This window comes from Geospiza fortis, unplaced genomic scaffold (genome assembly GCF_000277835.1).
Source record: "Geospiza fortis unplaced genomic scaffold, GeoFor_1.0 scaffold381, whole genome shotgun sequence".
In the NCBI taxonomy this organism is placed as follows: domain Eukaryota; kingdom Metazoa; phylum Chordata; class Aves; order Passeriformes; family Thraupidae; genus Geospiza; species Geospiza fortis.
In genome coordinates this window covers 2,783,220-2,803,814 of record NW_005054348.1, presented here as the reverse complement: position 1 = coordinate 2,803,814, position 20,595 = coordinate 2,783,220, and the positions used below count along the sequence as shown (strand labels likewise).

The window sequence follows — 20,595 nt, the reverse complement described above, 5'->3', positions numbered from 1 at the left end:
AGTCAAGGGACAGAAAATTATTTCTGAATTTAGGACAGATTCAAATTCATAGTTAGAGGAAGGGAGAGCAGAAGAGTGCTCTCTGCAAGGTGAAACAAAGAAAGTTGCAAGAAATAAATAGAACCCAAGTAAAATGTTTGAATTTTTAGGTCAAAACTGAACTCCACCAGGATGGGGGCAGGGGGTTATTTTGCTAAAGACAGAACATTTCTACTATTCAATTTTTTCTTATTTTTTACTCTTTGCCCACTGACAAATAAAAGCATTATTTTCATGTCTCTCATGCTAGCATTCTAGCTAAAATGCTAACACTGTTTTTAACATGGTCCCAAGTTTTTCAAAAGCCTCCAATATTTGTTATTAAAAAAAAGACCATTCTGACTCCCTCACTCAACTTCTCCAAATGCTGTAAAACAGTATGAAAACCAAGATTATTTCATTAAAATACTTATGAATAGCTACAGTTCTTCTTACAGATATGCAAACAACAGATCCCATGAAAGAGAGTGTGGAAACCACAGTAAAAAATACAGGATTTACATGGATCACTCCAAAAAGAACTTTCAAAAAAAAAAAAAAGAAAATTGTTTGGAAGAGCAAATTATCATTAGAGATTTAATGCAAGGAGAAAGGCTCTGCTGCTAGAATCCACAGGTCAATGACTGATACAGACACAGCACTAAAAATCTGTTAAGAATGCAACAGGTATGTGAAGCAAACAAGACAAGGTTGATAGAACAGTCCCACTTACTTTGTTTACAATTTCATTTATAATAGCTACATTTGACTTTGGCTATTCCCAGAAAATAAATAAAGCCAAGTGCATAGTTCCAACTTTCACTTTCACTTTTTCTTTCCTATATTCTTATAAAGCTGTCAGTGTTTTAGCAGAAAGCAAAAAAATTTTCCTGCTTTGACTTCTCTAGAAAAGGTTAGCACATTTATTCACCACTACTCCCCTTCATATGCATCTTTCACAGCTAGTTTCATAGTTTCCAGCAATGAAAACTTTCAATGTTTCTAAAAATAAGGGCTTACTTACTGAGCATTTGACATACAATCACAATTTGATAGCTGATGTCTAAAATTTCCTTCCTTCTGACAGCCAGCTTTCAAATAGCAGGATCTGATTTCCCCTTTAGAAAATACAGAGGGAAAAAATGTCAGTTCAGTGATGCAGTTATTTGCATACACAAAAAATTTATAAAATACACATTCTATGTCAGGGACATTTATAAATATATATTTTTCAGTCTATGCATTAGGCTCATTTTAGATTTCAGAAAGCAAATTAACATTTGAACAACTGAAAACTTGCAAAAAATCAAAACACAGAAGTAACAGTGAGAATTTAAAAAGCATGTAAATTAAACGCAAAGCACATCGATTAATCTAAGTTCACCATAAAATGTGAAATCAGATTTCCCTCTTTCCATTCACAAAAGTGAGGTCAGGAGGTAGAAAGCAGCAGAAAGTTCTGCTAGAAGTGCAGCCACAGCTCCTCCCTGTTTGCAGAGGAGCACAAAGCCAAGGGTGGGTGCAGGCTGACCCAGAGGCTGTGTCACCTGCCCCACTGGCAGCTGCTGCCCTTCTGGCCACAGCAGAGCCAGGAGGAACAGGAGAAAACCAAAGTATCTCCAGGGTCACAGACCCAGTACCATGAGCACTCACTCCATGCTGGTTTTGAAGGTAACTTTAAAGGAAATAGGGCTTTTGGGACAGCTGTCTTTCAGAAGTATGAGCCAGTACCTCACACGGCACTACACAGGGCTCAAACCCATCCTACAGCTTCAGACTCCAAGAAAAGCTTCAGAGCAGTGGCATCCCACCTATATCCATGGGGCAATTCTTTAAAGGAGTAGCAGATCACAATTCCAAATACAACAAGCACCACCACACCAAGAGGTCAATCTGAGCCAGCTGAAGAACAAAACTGTAAAGAGGCATGTAAATATATTTTGCCCAGCCAGGTTAGTGCAAAACTTCTAGTCAGGCAGAAAACGCCAACGGTTCTTCTGACAGGACAGAAGTTGTCTTCTGGCCTAGCCAGCATCTTTTCAGGATGATGTTTGGAAGATAAACTTCAGGCACTGTGTAAGGCTCAGGTCTGTGATGGTCACTGGTGGATTTGGAAACTCTATTTATTGCTCATCTGACTTTAAATTACCAAGCCCTTTTTTTTCCACACACACAGAAAAACATGCAACTGGTAACAGATGAGAAATATCCTTCCAGGACATCTGAAGTGTTCAGAAATTTCCTCATGCATTGCAATTATCCCAACTAGATAAACTCACCATTTTCATCTATGAACACGTGCATGGCATCCACGGAGAGCTCGTCTTGCACAGACGCTTCAGGTCCACTTATTACTTGCAAGACAGAACTGTCTTGCTGAGAAGTTACCCGGTAGATTATCTGCCTTTGCCTGCTGCCCTGGTAACTTGACACAAAAATGTTTCAAAACTACTATGAGGAACTTTTTTCTTGTTCTCAATAAAACAAAAAGAAAGAGAGGTTAATTAAAAGTTTATGTCATTTCTACTCAGTGAAACAAAACAGCTTACATCATATCTTTGAAGTACAAAATTGTAAAGTAAACTGGCCTTACAGTGCTGCAAATTTGGCAGACTCTGGTAGCACCGGACTAGTACTAGCACGATCTTGGCTTTGTACATCTGATCTTTCCTGTTTAGGAAGTTGCTCACAGTGCTTTTCTGTTCCCACCATTTCTTCTTTTCTCTCCGTCATCTGGCTATCTGGAAAACAGGGCAGTGAAGTGGAGCCACTCTCCACAGATGACTTTCAAGAGTTTTGTTCATTAACTACTAAACAAGAGCATCTAAAAATGAAAATCTAAAACACTGCAGTATTTGCTAGTTTTATGGAAAGCACTGCCATTACTTAAAACAATACAACCACAAGTCTGGATGAGGAGGTACTCTGACCCTTATGAATGGGCTGTTTCAAGAACACACTGTGTGAAGTAGAGGACAAACAAGAGAGAATTTCTGCTTTGCTTCTCCTATTGTTTCAGAGGGAAACAATCTGTTCCCAATCTAGAATGGTAAGAGGCTGCTTCCCTGGGGGCTGTAATTGTTTCCCAAACTGTGTATGCTGGCAGTGGAAAAGCAGAAGCACTGGCCCATTCCCCTTTTACAGAAGGGAAAGCAGCACCTTCAAAGGAAATAGAGCTCTTGGACAGGAAAGCAGATAGCTGCCTAATCTCTCTTCCCCACTGGCCACACACCTGGTGCAGGACAAAGGGCAAACTGGCAAAACAATTTCACAGCAGATTATCCTATGCTTGGAAAATACAGAACTATAGGTTTAAAAATACACATGAAGTATTTTTCCAATTTCTACTTCTTTGAGTACCTATTATATTTATATTGCTTCTCTACACATGCATGTAATCTTTTCATATATGTATATGTGTACAGCATATTCATGGTGAATAGTGAAACATTCTTCAACTGTGCTTTGTTTATAAACCAAAACAATTACCTGTTAGGGTTCTGAAGTGCAACTAAGACAGTGATTTCATCAGCACCCTGTGCAGTTGTGTAATTAAATGCTTTAAATGGAAAAAAGGGGTGCTTGTTGGAGATGCCTCAGTAAATCCTGTAGCCTCCTGCACCAAGCAAAGTGTACTGAAATTTACTTACCCAGACTTATTGCAATACCTGCTGTTTAAACACCTCAGATCAAGGAAAAAACCACAGAAATTTCACCCCACTGAAAATTCCATATCTTAAGCCATATTTCTCATATGTATAATTAGCCATAATTTCTCATACGTATAATAAACCATATTTCTCTCAGTATAATTACCATCCCAACCTGTAAGAATCACCAGTCAAGAAACACTGGTGTCATATCTAAGTTGGTCTAAGGATTAAAAAGAACGAAGGCTTACAAAAAGATGATTTACCTTTTATAAGGTCAGCTGATAAAACTGAAAAAAGTAAACAAGCTTTTGCACATGCAGACCTTTCAGATCATCTGTCTTGTTTTCCTCACACTGTATCAGCTGATCTACCAATACATTATTTCTATAAACAAACCTACTTTCATGAGCTAAAATATCTCTGCAGCAGTTTCAATTCACAGGACAAAGCCCCCTCACACCCTAAAGCCTGTGCTATAAATACTACAAATACAATGAAACAAGCACAAGTTTGGTATAGAAAATACTTTGTTGTGCATGGAGGCAAAATTCAATAAGTCTTCCAGGTCTATTTTATTCTATCTTGGGAAAAAAAGAAGCAGTTAGGGGAAGAGATAACAATTTTTTCCTCTCCTAGTTAAAGATTTAAACTCCAGTTTAAGCAGAAACTGTGTCATTACTGAAGCACCCCCTTAATGATGTAACCATACCTGTGGGCGGTGATGGAGCCACAGATACCTAATCAAAATGACCTTCCTAAAGGCTTGGGCTGTTCAAACTGTAAGAATAATTGATAGAGATCAGAAACTGTGGTTTAAATAACCTAATTGGTCCCATAGTGCCCCAAACCAGCTTTAGGGCTGGAACAATTAAAAAGATTTTTAAAAATCTGATTATCTAGTGGTTTCAGAATATGCTTCTCTCTTTTCCATTCCAAACCACAAGCCTTGCAGACTTCTTTTTCCTGCTGTGGTAAAGAGTCATAAATAACAAAAACCTAAACATACTGCTTCTTACAGGCTTTATATGCCAATCAGACAATACCATGGTGATGAGGACTTCCAGCACTGCAAAAGTGGCCCATGATGGCTCTGTGACTGTTTTCAAGATTACTACTCCTCTTCTTCCAGGTGACTTACACCTTCAGTATTTAAATGAAGACAGAGGTGTCTAGACTAGGAGTGCCCTGCCAGAGTACGCAATCAGCTCTACGTCACCAAACGCTCCCTGCACAGAAATTGTGCTGGCAAAGCTCAAACACCAGGAATAACCTTTCCCAAGTGCAAGAGCAGACTAAAGAGGACAACATGGCAGTGTACTTGCACTTTTCCCTGTGCCATTTACCCTTATCCACTGCTCCACACGTCTCCAGCTCATGCCCAGCTAGGCTCAGTAGTATCAAGATCAGACCTAGGCTCTGCAATAACCACATCATTTATCTAGAAATTATATGCCACATGACTCAGACATGTGAGGTGTAGCTATCAGAACTCATGGCTAAATCAGTCGTGGGGCAGGGTGATTCACAAGAGTCCTGCATAAACAGCCAAGTTTTGGTCTGTACACACTTTCATATTTTGACAGAACACAAGACACAAGCTTAAGTTACCATGGTAAAATACTTATGAAAAGGAACAATTCTTATAGGTCCCATACATAAGATACTTTCAGCAAACTTTTTTTCTGCCCTAACAACTTTTATCAGCCTATCAACATTACTTACAAGTATGCCATCCCAGTGCTGACAAATGAACTCCTAATCTAAAAGCGGTTACAGCACCATACTTTCTTTTGCCATGTAAGTTTTTCACTGGTGGAACAGATTTTAAGTATCCCAGATCATCTTTATAGACAAGCCCTTGTTCTACTCTAGGAGGAGGCTGTGAACAATTTTACAGCTGACATGAAACAGCCTTTGTACATATGTTAATACAATGAGTCCAGAGGAGGGCCATTGAGATGGTCAGAGGGATGGAACCTCTCTCCTGCAAGGAAAGGGTGGGAGAGTTGGCTGAGATTTCAGCCTAGAGAAAGCTCCAGGCAGACCTAATTGCAGTCTTTCAGTACCTGAAGAGAGACCACAAGAAATCAGAAGAGGGCCTTTTTACAAGAGTGGGTAATGATAGAACGAGGAGGAATGTCTTTGAACTGGAAGAGGGCTGGTTTAGATTGGATATTTGAAAGGAATTCTTCACTGTGAGGGTGGTGAGGAACTGGTACAGCTTGCCCTGAGAAGTTACAGATGCCTCATTCCTGGAAGTGTTCAAGGCCAGGTTGGATGGGGCTCTGAGCAACTTGGTCTAGTGAAAGGCATCCCTGCCCAAGGAGAGGGATGGGGGGTGTTGGAACTAGATGATATTTATTAAGGTCCCTTCCAACCTAAACCATTCTTTAATTCTGTGATACAGTAATCAAAACAACCAACTATCAGTGTATCTCAACCTTAAAGTTGCCTTAGTATTAGGTAATTAGAATTAAATTTTATTACTCTGTAACTTTCCTCCAAAACATTTTTACTATTTGTGGCCCCTTACTGGAGTCTTCCAAACTTTCTTCCTCATCTTTTACTTACATACCCCTATCCCAACCTTCATAGCTCACTCCTGTAAAACAAAATGCCGCTGCTGTCATAATTTCAAACACCGTCTGGTTTGAAACCTGGGCAAGCAGAATTAAGCTAATTAAACCTGTCTCTCTTCTGTTCATTAATTGATTTGCTACAGAATCCACTTCCTTCAACAACATTATGCTCTGAAAGAGAAATTCTCACTTTCAAATATATTTGCTGTCTGTTCAGCCACAAATAAATGATTTCAAATTGCTTTATGCTTTTGTTAGTACCAGCATGAAACCAAAGTTCTACAACCTGTGAACTGTGCCATTCATGTATGTGGATTATAAATCCTAAGAACATCCCTAATCCTTTCTTCATCACCTACTTTAGCAGAAACATCTAGCTTATGCACTTTCTTCTCAACCCAAATTTGTCTATTATGCCATAAATACATTAAAAGAAAAAACTGCCATTTAAGCTGGTCATCCACCAAACAACGGGAGTGCCCAGGGAATACCGCACCGTCCAATAATTGCTACAACAGTTCAGCATGGACACTGAAGCAGCACATGGCATTATCCATTAATGAAGATTGCCACATTAATCCTGAAGCAACAGGAAAAACTAGCAATAGGCATTGTACCTGCTACAGGAAGTGACTTGCTTGAAACAATCTCCTGTGTCAGCAGCAGAGCTAGGAATTAGTAGCCTAATCACAATACCTACCAATTACATCAGAACACAGACCTCTGAAATAACCTTTTTTTTTTTTTTGCAGATGTCAGACTGGCATCATACATACTACTACTTCTTCAATTTAAAGACTGAAATTTTAAAATTTTAGCCTGTCAATCCTTACACATTGAGCATCAAATTCAGAGTTCTGCACACCAGTTCCCCCACATCCAAAGATGTGCATCACATGCCATGTGGCCACTCTCTGGCACAAGAGTCAGGGGTGATACACAGCTGCTCCAAGAGATGAGCTAGCACCAGGCAGGGCTTTATTTCCTAGGTGCCACCCACCTGCCAGCAAAATCACCTGCTGTCACTTCCCACCTCGACTGTCAGCTGCACCAGTGACTCAGTGCACAAGATCCCTCTTCCTCCTAACTACATGGCATGTGACAGTCCTCTTTCCCACATGCAAGGGAAGAAAAAAAAAAAAAAAAAAAAAAAAAAAGAAGAGTCTAAAAATACCCAGGAGTATGGTTTAGTTTTTTATAGGAGAAGGGTAATTGCTTGGGATCCAGAACAACTCACTCAAGGTTGTGGTTTGTGCACTGCCCAGAATGATGAGTACCTTTTCTAAAAAGAGCAGGCAAAACATCTAAATTCGGGCCATGCAGCCCTGGTTTAGTTTCTCCTGTGCCAGTCCCCACCACTCCCATGGCAGGCTTTGCTCCTTGGGTGATAATACTGCCTGTCCTAGATTACAAGCCAGCTGTGCCAAAGGGGACCTACAGGAGGTTTTGCCCTGCATAAGTCTGATGCACAACTGCTCTTACTTGGTTCAAGACACATCAGAGGGACCTAAAACAACCAATAAACCCAGGTTTTCTTACACCTCTCAAAGACTTAAAAAAAAGTTTTGCAGTTGCCCTACAACACACTTTCATCATGTGGGTGGTATAAGTGTGATTCAAAACTGAAAGGACTCTGGTCTGAAAGTCAGTTTTAGCAACAGTGTCAGTGGTATTTTCTCACAATCTAGAAGAGGTGGAGTGGCTATAGATCAGCCCTTACAGCTTTTATATCCTGTATTTTAACAGGTTAAATCTGGCACCCTTAGAAGTGTAAAGAAAGGCCTTCATTTTCTCGTACTGCATTTTACCAAGCTGTCTACTGGCAAAGGCTTATGTGGTCAGGATGGTAACTCTTCAATTTCCACAGAACACCCAAGTTCTGTGAGGGACCACCCATAACAAAGACCCATCCATGACATTCACTCATGTGCCAGACAGTTCTGATGGGCACATTTCCCCACCTTCCACAAATTATGCAAAACATCAGCTTTCTTTCACACAGCTCTGAATATCAGCTTTCCAGGAATTTGCCAAGTTTTCACATTGCTTAATAAAAATCTTTCTGTGGTGCATTTCATGCTCATTTGGACCCAGCATCTATTGCTAGCTTTTGCCAATTAGACAGTGTGCAAGGCTAAAAGAACAAAAACCAAACAGAACCAACCTCCTCCCTCAAAACAACTGGTGCATAGCTTGACTCTGTATTCCCACACACACACACTTTTCTTAACAACCACTCTAATGTGGGAATAATGTTTATTCAGATCTGTTCCAAGATACTATATTATTAAAGCATATTTGCAATTGCAAGGCTGTAAACAAATTAAAGGCTTTCTCATTCCTAAAATTCAGTCTTGCAAAGGGGAAGTTCCCAGTAATGACAGTAATTTATTTTAACAAACAGCACGTTCTGACTGGGCTGGAAAACAAAGCCTACTTGCTCTTAAAAATAACTGCCTTTGAACTACCTCTCCCAGCTTCATGGAGTTCAGATTGAATCTCCTTTTTCCCACAGCACCAGTTCAAGGTGCAGAATCCACAGCTGCCATCCCTGCTCATGCAAGGCATCTCCTTTCCAGTCCCTCTTCTGTTTCTGGATGACACTTGCTGAGCCCACACCGCAAACAGAGACACTTAATTACACATGTATGCTGCTCAACTTCACTATCTCACAGAAGTACAGACTTCAGAAAATAGAAATAGGAAGATTTAGAATAGATATTACGAAGAAATCTTTTTACTGTGAGGGTGGTGAGGCACCAAAACAGGTTGCCCAGACCAGCTGTGGATGTACCTAGAAATGTTCAAGGCCAGACTGGATGGGGCTTAGAGCATCCTGGCCTAGTGGAAGCAGTCCCTGTCCATGGCAAGCTAGTGGAAGGAGTCCCTGTCCATGGCAAAGGTTTGGCACTAGATGATGTTTAAGGTTTCTTCCAAACAAAACCATTCTGTGATTCTTTGAGATTCAGTTCAAGTCACTAAATGAGAGCTTGGTATGAGGAAAGGGCAGAATTCTTCTGTTCTCTCATTATCTTGTATAAGAATCTTGTTCACCAAATCTAAAGCACAATAACTACACACACATTAATAAGTTTTGGGGTTGGGGTTTTGTTTTCACTTGGAATCTGAGTCTGACTTATTCTGATCATCCATTACTTTCTTTCATGCAGCAACCTTGCCTGTTTATATTTTCTGAGGGTACTTGTCTGAAAGGTCTTTCTAGATTAGCTGCATTTTCTCTTTTTTAATTTTCATTTACCTCTAAAATTCTCTTTTCAAGCTAAGTCACATCACTCAGAAGAACAATTATTGGGTAAACACTCCTTTTCATGGCTGAGGAACAGAAGAAAAAAAAAATCGCAATCTGCTTGCTGCACCCCTCATGTTGCTGTGTGCTGTTGTGCAGGTAGGTGACTCTGCACCCCAGGAATCCAGCAGGGCTCAGCAGGCTCAGGTGACAAGCAGGGCTTGCTCAGCACCTGTCTCGGGCAACCAGAGCACAATCTGGAGCCAGCAGGGCAGGCTGATAAACTTCATAGAGAAGGACAGAAACTGCAGTGAAGAGTAAACAGCCTGAGAAGGCAGGAGAGATGGGTAAGATACACCAGAAGAGAGGTGGCAGGTCTAGGAAAAGCAAAATTCATTTCTCCTGCACTTACCCTTCTCTCAATTCCTCAGAATTCATCAGAAGGACTTGAGAGGACGGTAAGTGCAGGAGAAGTAAATGCAAGCTGTGGGGAGGCAACAGCTTTAGGTGGGCTCAACAGAGTGGAAAAGCCTAAACCAGCAACAGTGTGATTGCTAGGAAGAACAGAAGGAAAGAAGAGAGCATACCAATATAAGACAAATAAGGAGGTGGCACAGGAGGGGACTGCCTAAACTGAGAAGGGATGACTGAGGAAGGAAAGGCACAGAACTAGAAAAATTTGGAAAACAAATGGACCCAGGTGAAAGATGGAATGAGATGGGGGTGTAATACATTGGATAGGACAGACTTAGAGAAAGACAGGGTGAAAGGTAAATGGTATCTAAAAGAAAATTACACATTGAGAAGATAAATCTACTTTTTTTTTTGACAAGATACAAGCACACATTTCACAATAGTTTTTAAAAACCTTTTAAGTCCGTTGGGCATTTTACATGTAATGGAAGGTGCTTCCAGGAGCAAGCTAGTAGAACAGGAGGGAGCAGACAAATAGCAGGGCCAAGCTGTTCTTCTAGGGTATCATGAAGTTTCTTACCTTCCATGCAAACTAAGTATTGAGACTGCATCCTCTTAGGCTTTCTTAAAACAGCTAATTATAGGATCTAAGGTGAACCAAACATTTTGGAGAAGGGAAAGATACAGGTTGCCTTATTTCATTTTGACTCAGATCTTCTAAACTGATTGTGCTGATCACTTGGGGAAGTACCCTGAGATTGCATCTGCCTGCACTGCACTGTATCTCATAACCTCATTACATGGCCCTACTAATTTTGCTGGAGGGCTGCTAGAGACACTACAAACAACAGTCCTTCCCAACAGAAAAGGGTCACAGAGTCCAGTGACAGCAATGACAATGCTGATTAAAACCAGAAATTTCTATAAAAAAGCTATAAATTGTACTGCATATAGGTTTTTAAATTAGCTGATTGATTTTGTTTTAAACAAATGTGCTCTTGATTAAATGGAAACTTGCATGGGAATATACTATTTTTAATTAAAACACTGGGGGCTTTCACTGAAAACAGCCACCAAGCTTTCATCCTTAAAATGCAAATATTTTAACTTTAAGTGACTGAAAATCAGAACTCTTCCTGTTGAGAACTCTTAATTTTTCTTTTTTTTTTTTTAATTATAAACCAAGCCACAACCATTCCGGAAATTTAGAAATATATGTATGCGTGCACACATGTGTTAGCTAAAAGTTGAACCATCTCCAGTGACAATTCTAGCTTTCTTACTTAGAAGCACACAGACAACTCCTCAATGTGCACCTGGTAAGATGTGCAAGGGCAGCTGTAATGCTACAGCTATACACATTTTTGCATACTTCTGGTATTCCAACAATCCAGGCACACTGTTTTAGTACAGAATACTAAATACATAATGGATACCTACTTAGCTTATCACTAGTTTCCTAGAGGAAGAAAAACAGTTTTCTTCAAGAAGATAAAAATATTTTAAAACCGCAGCTGACACTATCACACACTTTCACTGAACCACTTTGTCCCACCAAGTCCAGCCCTACCCTGGCCCTATTAGCAAAACCAGTCTTCTCTGGGAATTTGCCTTACTGCAGATATCCAGCTAAGCTGCTCTAAGTAATCAAACTCTTCACAACATCTGTATTCCAAAAGAATTGTAACCCATGCATAATACCTCCAACAAGCCCATTTTCCTTCGTTGTCTCCATTTTGACAGTGGATTGATTAGATGTCTTCATCTTTGAGGTATTAATGGATTCCAAGAGGGAGACAAATTCTAGAAAGTTAGATTCGTTGGGCATCTGACCTTCTTTAGCTTCTAGATCTGATTTAGAGGTTGGTAAGGTCTTTTCTTTGTCAGATACCTCCACAAAATTCTTACTTAAGAGCACATCTGTCCCACTGTCTACACTCAACACCCGCATGTGCCTCTTTTCATGAGCAGTTCTGCAGGACTGCGGGTCTAGGTTATGCAAATCTTCCTTAGAACTTAAATCCACAGTCTGGACATTTTCCAAAGCATTCTCCTGATTTGGATCTGAACAAGTGTTAGTTTCTAGAGGTGTGTTTGCTGGGTTGCTGAGCTCCTTTACTGCATCGCCCGACTCATAGCCAGAGCATTGGTTGGATGACAGCTCTGCCCTCAACATTTCTGGAGTTCTGTCACTTTCACTAACTTCTGAGCAAGGCTTAGCTTTACTGTCATCAGACAGGTCAAATGTGATAACAGGGATTCTGAGCTGTTCATTAGTTTGCTGACTTGACCAGCCTGCTCTAACTACACCAGAGTCAAGGGCTGAGCTTGTTCTCTCACTTTCCAGGGCCTGTAAGTGGACAGAGCCTGGTAGGTCACTAAGGGTGGTGTTTGGTGTAGTACTCATTGTGATGACAATTTTAATGGGCTCGCACAGCTGGTCTCCGGGAAGAGAATTGTCCACAACTGCAACAGCAGTCTCACTGTCTGAGCAATCAAGGTCCTCAGGGCTATTACCAGCATTGCAAGAGCTTTCCATCTGCTCATGCTCTTTGGTTGCAATAGCATTGCACTGTGGGCAGCTATTGGTAAAGCCTGTCTGTGGCGATCCATCTGGCAATTTCTCTCTTTTGTAGCTTTTAGGATTACTTAAATGGTCGGAAATAACTGAATTTTCACTGTCCCATGGCTCTGAAGAAACTCCAGTCCTTAAAATATCACCTTGTGATGAAGAAATATTGGAGAAGTTTTTAGCTATGTCTCTGTCCACAAGAATATCTTGGGATCCATGGTGGCCACAAGGCTGTCCATTCAATCCTTTTTCATTTATTCCATCACCAGGAAATGTTTCCATAGCAGCTGGTTTTGTTGCTATTGCTGATGTGGTGGCACCTGAACCAGAGGTTGTAGAAATAGGTAATATATCTGCTTTGATACAGGGTGAGGTAGCTGAAACTGGTGGTGTAGCCTGATCTTCTAGTACCATAACACCTAAGAAAAAACATTTGGGCATTAGGTCTCACATGAACACGAAGCACTATTAAAGTATGATCTTTAACCAATAAAATCTGATCCAGAGCAGAGCAAAGGAAGCACAAATGATGCAGCTTATTAAAACAGTTCTAAAGCAAGGAGGGCCTTTTTTTGGTGGCTACATATGAAATACTACAAAAGCAAGATAGAACCCTTCCAAGTCAGGACAAGCATAACAGCATTTCTATTTAAGTAGTCAAAATAGCTGAAGAAACAGCTAGTTTCAAAATCAAAACGTTTTACAGAACTATCGCCACTTAGGGAGAGGTGAAAGAAAGAATAAGCCAATGCTGAAGGTTTGCTACACCACTTTCTGCAATTCCTAAATGGTCACACAGGATATATTAATCAGCCTTAACAAAAACAAAACAAGATTTAAAATATTAAGACATCTCAAGTGAGATGAAAGTGTAGGCAAAGTAAGGTGTGCTGAAATATACAACACAGAGCTAAAGGTTGACAATCACAACAGAAGTTTACATCCACATGTTCAAGGATGCAATCCAAGTGTTAACTTCCTAGTTTAATGCTTTACAGAGCTTCCTAAGAATGTGGGGCAAGGCTCTTTCACCTCCCTGTATCAAAATGGGGAGAGATATTTGCACACCCCTCGAAGGGTTGCATCCCAAACAGCTCGGCTGACAGTTGAGAAAGCCTAGTCTGTTGGAACACCCTTGAAATTTGGTTCTAGCTCTTCAACTCAGATCCTAATAGGAGGTACAACAGAACCTGCCATGGGGTCCTCTGTGCCATTACTTTTTGTGGCAAGCAATGATTAAACAACAGCTTAGGGGATTTATAAAGCCTTTAAAATACCTCTAAGATCTTCAATCGTTTCCCGTGTTGGCAGGTCCTAAAAAATGAAAAGAAATGCACAAGATTAACATGGTCATTTATTAAATTCTGTTGGGGAAAAAAAAACATCTATCAATGTAGCTATCAATAGCTATCTAATCAAAGGTTAATTACAACATTGGTAAGCTGCTTAAAATCACTGAAATTTGAACATGTGCCTTGCACAAAATGCAAGGGGTGGGTGAGGGAGATGGTTATAGAACAGTCATGCTCCAAATTGCATCACTGAAATTGTGTGTGATGTTTGGGGAGGGGAAGGAAAGGCAAAATGTTCTTTAAAAAATTTTTGCAGTGCCTAATCCAGATACACTTTTTTTAATCATTAAGGAATAGAATGTGTTCATCTGTTCCACTTATGTAGGTATGTGTTTCCAAAGCACTAGAAGGAAAAGTTTGGCCTCTAGCATTGATTTCCATTCCCATTTCTCAATGGAAAACTAGAGGACAGAGACATTAAATTAATATAGAATCATTTAGATTCCAAGAAATCTTTGAAGGTCATTTAGTCCAAATCCCCTCTGCCATACACACACACTCAAAGGAGATACAGTTTAAGCAGGTTGCTCAGGGTCATCTCCAACAGAGCTTTGAAAATCTCCAAAGAAGGAGATTTCACAACTTCTCTGGAAAACCTCTTCCAGTATTTGACCACTCACTTTGTAGGGAAAAAAAACCAAAAAACAACACATGAACCACCAAAAACCAAAACAACTCCACATAAAAGACATTAGATGTAATTAATTGATCAAACTGTAGCTTTCCATGGCTGCAACTGTTTCTTATCCTGCTACTGGGCACCTCTGAGAAGAGAGTGCTCAACCTGCTGTGTAACTTACTATTAGAAAACTGAAGACAGCAGTAAGCTCTACTTGAATGGTTACAAAAGAGTTTAGCCTTTTCAGCCAAAGGCTGAAACGTCCCATCTGCCTGTCCTCACGCATCATGTTCCTCAATCACCTTGTTTGTCTCTGCTGGATTCTCATCAGCAGGTCAATGTGCATGGGAACTAACTGGGGAGCTCAAAACTAAACACAACACTCCATAAGGAATACTTCAGGAGTTTAAATTCAACAGCCTAAGTGCATAATTAGAAACAAGACATTGAAAAAAATGACTGTGGCTCTCTTCTGACTGACAGGTACCAAAACCAAGAGGAAATTATTATTTTCTAAAATTTCATGGTGGTAGCCTGGCAGCAAGAACAGGAGACTTGGTTTGACAACACCCAACCTACATGTTTGGAAGTGGGAGACTAGGATGAGATCCCAGGAAGGCATAGGTTTGCAGAATGGACAAATACCAGAATACTGGAGATTAGGATAGAAACAAGGTGAAAAATATTTTACCTCATTAAAAAAAAATCCAACAAAAAGAACTAATAATGTCTGAATCACACAGATGCTACAAAAAGGTAAAAACACTCCAGGAAATGAAGAAATAGTTCTGATTCAAATCAGGATTTGAATAATTTGTAGTAAATAGGGATAAAGGGTGGGTGTGGAGGAATATGAAGACAAAATGAAGTATCAAATAGCCACTTATTCAGAAATCACTAACCATCCTCTGCACTGACTGAGGCAGGAGTCCTGTAGAAAAAAATAGCATGGTATCACATAATTAAAGATGTTATCACAGTATGCAAGGGGAGTAGCTAAAGATTACACAGACAATGTTATTCTGTTTCTTAATTTTTTGAAAATTTCTTCAACTTATCATGAGTGTTTCCTATTTTTTTCTTTAATAATATTTACATACATCACTTTCATCACTTCATATACCTTTGATTTATTAAGCACAGCCACTGGTGTTGAGTGCACATATAGGTACTTTCAACCTCCTCTAGACATCTCCTAGATTTAAATGGCTTTTGTGCTTCCTTTAAATACTGAAGAGATGGCTTTGGTTCATTTTATAAGTGTAAGTCTAGTTACACAAAACCAAATTATTAATACTCCAGGAGCAGATCCCTTCAGAGGCAACAAAATAATGCTGACTGCATTAGCCTCTCCCTCCTCTCGAAGGAGCCCCAAAAAGCTAGTTGCTCTTGGCAAGATTTACAAAGGCCATTTGCTATCTGTAGAGCAGAGAGAGCCCTCCTAAGAAGTGCAGCACTACGTATGACAGTTTCAGCTCTGCAAAGACAAACCTTTAGGACAAGGCTGACAGGCAGCAGTGGCATACCCAGCAGATGCATTTTAAGGGAATGACCCTTCCTGCTTGGAGCAGGCCTGTGTTACAAGCAGTGAGCACGTGGCAACACAAAACCATGTGTGGTGAGCTGTGGACTGCTGGAGGAGTGCACATACTGACCGTGGCTCCAGGGGAGTCCTGTGAGTGCGGGGCCTGGACTCTGGAACTGTCAGGAATTGTCTGGGTAGAGCCATTTGGGCTGCTCTCACCGGCGGCTGGTTCTCCCGAGTTATTGCTGAAGGGGAAGCACACAAAAGATAAAGCAATGCTTCTCACCACAGGGCATCACAGTGAGCTTTGGGAAGTAGCTCACAAATAAGAACACAATGGGAAGAAGTAGCACAGCACAATGAAGTAACAGCACTTCTTTGCCCTCCAATGATAAAAGCAGAGGGCTGTGAAAATACTGTATCACCTTTCTGCACTTCCTTCCTCACCAAGACAACTTGATAAAAGCAAAAGAATAAAAACCTCTCAATGTAAAATGATTACGGTGTCTTCAGAAGTGGAGCTATAAGAAATACAACGACATCTCTTCAACCTCCCTATGCCTATATAATGTCATTTAGCCTGCCTGACACACAAACAGATTTATTGGCACAAAAAGCAATCTGGGGCTTTTCCTTAGACATAGGACAATCAAAAGCTACTCCTTTCACAATTTTTGCTTTTTAAGTCCTGGAGTATGTAAGCCTTATCTAATTGGCTGTTAATCTGGAAACCTCCCATAGCCTACTTGAAATGCAACACAGAGAGCACTAATATAATCATTAGACCAGAATATAAAATTTTTGCTCTGGTCTAGGCAAAGCAAATATACAGCCATTACTAATTTCACACGTTCTAAGGCAATTTATTGATCAGTTCCTTTGTGGATACACTAAACCATCCACTAACTCCTTTTACACATATGTTCTACTAGCTTTTCCATAGATATAAGCAGGTATTTTCAGACAAGGTTTACTATCAATAATCTAAAACTATTCTCTTTCTCAGGTATAACACAACAGAAATTCAGTTTAACAAAAAAACCACCAAAAAAAAAAAACAGTGAAATGTTGAAAAGCCTGAGTTTGGGCTTTTCTATTTGTTCATGGGGTTGTTTTTTTCACCAAAAATTTATTTTTAAAATTTCAAAGTTGTATATAAGCAATAACATTATTTATCTGGGGGGTCTCTTTCCACAATATTTTTTTTTGTTAACTGGCTTCAAAAACTGCTCGACCAACCTGCCAACTATGAAGGTCTGTTTAAAAAATTCTGTCATCCATCCAGTCAAAAAAATATTAAGATCTTTATTTTCTGACCAAGTACTTATTAATGGATTGTTGTGCATACACAAATCAACCTGGGAGGAACAGTCACATGATTTAACATGCAACTTTTAAGTTCTTCTATCTTTACTTCTCAGCCAAAATAGCCTGAAAGGCATAACCCCATCTAAAATAAAAATGTCATCTGGGTAGTGACACACACAGAGGCATTTCTTAGAAAAGTCTCGATGCAGGCAGACCTTGACTGTCCCAGCAACATCACTGCCAGGAGTGTAGCAGAGATGTGCATGTGTAAAAGACACAGAAGAGAAGCACAGAGGAACACAACTATCTTGATACTACTTAGCTGGCACAGAGCTAGCAGTAGCAACTGCAAATGCATCCAAAAAATACTCTGAGTTCTTTTATACAGAGCTCTCTGTTGAAGCCTGACTGGTAGTTTCAACAAAGCCACTCAATTTAAGCTTGCTTTGGACATTTCTATGCTTCTATCTCTTTTAGATGTACCTTATTTCAGCATTTTTCACATCTGTCATAACACTTGGTATCACTGAAAGCCACTTGCCAGCTTCATTTGTTTGTATGACTCAAGCTTGAAAAACCAGCAGGAAGGGTTTATTTATTTATTCTGAAGAGTGTATAGTGGAACATTCTAACAATACACAAATCTGGAAAATGTCAGTACTAGTCTTCATCTCACTACTGTTTTTACCATTAACACCAGGACAGCCTAGAAGCAGCCTTATTGGTTATATGCAGCAAAGACTAATAGTACTTGACTCTTCGGCAGAGAAGCTGAAACTGCCTACAAAATGCCCCTGAGAAATAAAAGCAGTACTAGCTTTCCTCATGAACAGGACCACAGAAGCATCATAATTATCACAACAAAACATAAGGGGGAAAAGCAACTTATGCATCTAGGTGTGATCTGAGAGGGAAGTTACTAAAAGCACACAAAGGCAACATGAGGTTGCTTTTTCTTCCAAAGCCATGATATTAAAGCATTTTCTTTACCAACAGGTGCCTGCCACTTCCCAGGTAGGAGCAAGCATTTTAAGGCTTCCCCAGAAAACTTCTACCATGTTTTCTTCAGCATCTGTTAGTACCTCCAGTACATATCTCCTCTACCACCTTCACGGTGGCCAGCTGCTGCCCAACCTCTGAAGCAAAAACATTTCAGCTACCTAGCTGAAAAGCACCAAGCAAGTTTTTGAAAGTGTCATTCTTTATACAGCTGTAAGGAGTATTCTTGCTTTCAACAGACATTGTGCCAGCAATGCAAGGAAAACCTTACCTACAATTTGAGGACTCAACTGCTTCTCCTTTTTGAACCTCTGTATCTTTACATTGCCTTCCATTTTTTCTTGAGAGCTTTTGTTGAATTACTTCGCCTTTATCAAACATAAGGTGCAAACGGTAGCTGATCACCTTTATTACCGTGAAGAAAACTGTCACTGAGCTGCAGTACACAAAAACTGTCACTGCATTTGCTGGAAAAGCCTACAGAAAGAAATAATGAGGACACAATGATAACAGTTTCCTTTGAGAAAATGCTGCTAAAACTTTTAAATACAATATACGTATTGATTCTGCTCACAGAAAAGGTTTAAGGGTTTCTTCAAGGTTCAAACCATTTCACAAGATCTATTATTTTTATTAGCTGTGGATATTATTTATTATCAAAATCAGCAAAATCCCACCATTGACAAACATTATAAAGCTTTTAAAAATACCGCAACCCCATGTTAATGCAGCTGCAGCCTTTCCTAAACTATGAATTCATAAAAATACAGACACAAAATGAAACATTAGTTATCTACAAAAAGGAAACCTTTAGAAAAATTCTGTCATCTTACTCTGTCAGTTATGACTCAATAGCAGAACACTATCGTTTGATGTCCGTTTTCTAATGCCTCACAACGTTCCCAAATACCTTAACCACTGAGGAATTTTAAATAATTAGTCAGGACTAGTCAAAACAAATGAATAAAAACACAGTTAGAGAGGCATCCTGTCCCCACTGACGTTCAAGGAGCAAGCAATTGGCTATGCAGTGCTTAGTTGCCAGCTGGGGTTAAGCTATGACACAACCTCTTTGAATTCTTTTTCTAAAGTACATAATTGTTAATTTGCAGCTGTCTGTGATCTGTTTGATGATCTGTGATGAGCACCACAGCTCTTCGTCATTAAAATTAATTACAGTTCAACTACAGTCTGTAATGTTCTTTCACAGACATGACAGACTAACAACTTTTTTATATACAAATATTTCCTTACAGTAAAGGGCAAACCATAGCAATGGACACTTGCAGTTATAACTGAAGTACCGAAGTCTTTACCATTATAGTCATGGAACATGCTTATGTATTGTCATTACACAGCTGCAGTCTCACAGTGAATTTAATCTCTCTTAAAGTTTCAGGGGTTTTATTTAAACATAGATTTACTACATTCTCACACAAGAAAAACAAAAAGCCCCAAGCAACACACAAAAACAAAAAAGGTTTTCAATACTCGGAACTTGCCAAAGGCCTGCTGAAGGTAATTTTTAAGAATGGTCTTTACTTTGGTACTAAATCAATCATTTTTTTAAATTCATAAATAAATCACACTGACCACACAGATAAAGGGAAGGGAACAAGGCATGCTTATTTCATCCTTAGAACAAGTCACCACATTTATCTCGATGTTGAAATTAATATGTTGAATCATTTCTGTCTTGTGACAAGCAAGTGGGATGCAATTCTGATGCTGCTTTTGGCTCACTGGGACTTCATACCATCAAGATGCACACATGAAAACTTTGAGGCGAATCCTTTTTAATGACTATTCTGATTCAGATACAAAGAATCTGTTGCACAATAGTGGAGGAGCTATTTAGGACATACGTACTACCAATGATCCCTAATACGACAGACATGACTTTCTACAAGTTGAGGCTTAAGTCTGGTAAGAGTACTTCATGGTACTGTGTAAATACCAACTCCCAGCACACCCTTAAGTTACTTAGTGAACTCGGGCCAGAAAGAGGATCCATTTGCAAGGTCATGTTCTCAAGGTATAAGGCTTAGTAGATGAGGCTGAAGAACTTGAGGTTAAAGAATTTGTGGTTTATGACTAATGTTTTTACAAAACGAGTAAGAAATTGTTTGGTTTCACAAAGAGCAGCAGCCAATTACCTGTAATGACTGTTTAAGAGAGATTTGTTCACCTTCCAAGGAATCTCTTCAACAATACACTAAAAGGCACAGATCAACCACTCATTATTAAATAACAATTCAGAATGGCCCGCTAAGAAAAGAAGCGCTTTATAGGTGACATTCATAAAGCTT

The 20,595-nt window shown here is 39.6% G+C and overlaps 1 protein-coding gene across 1 annotated transcript in view; it reads right to left on the bottom strand.

Moving 5' to 3' along the window:
• PCNX2 (pecanex 2) overlaps positions 1 to 19,605 on the bottom strand; it is a 146,648-nt gene extending 127,043 nt beyond the window's left edge. The window contains exons 1-8 of the mRNA XM_031058762.1: positions 19,591 to 19,605; positions 18,558 to 18,763; positions 16,110 to 16,224; positions 13,761 to 13,797; positions 11,613 to 12,902; positions 2,612 to 2,759; positions 2,298 to 2,443; positions 1,043 to 1,136 (exon numbers count right to left, since the gene is read on the bottom strand). Coding sequence (XP_030914622.1) covers positions 1,043 to 1,136; positions 2,298 to 2,443; positions 2,612 to 2,759; positions 11,613 to 12,902; positions 13,761 to 13,797; positions 16,110 to 16,224; positions 18,558 to 18,763; positions 19,591 to 19,605 — 2,051 coding nt within the window. The remainder of the gene's footprint in view (positions 1 to 1,042; positions 1,137 to 2,297; positions 2,444 to 2,611; positions 2,760 to 11,612; positions 12,903 to 13,760; positions 13,798 to 16,109; positions 16,225 to 18,557; positions 18,764 to 19,590) is intronic.
• Positions 19,606 to 20,595: the final 990 nt, after the last annotated feature.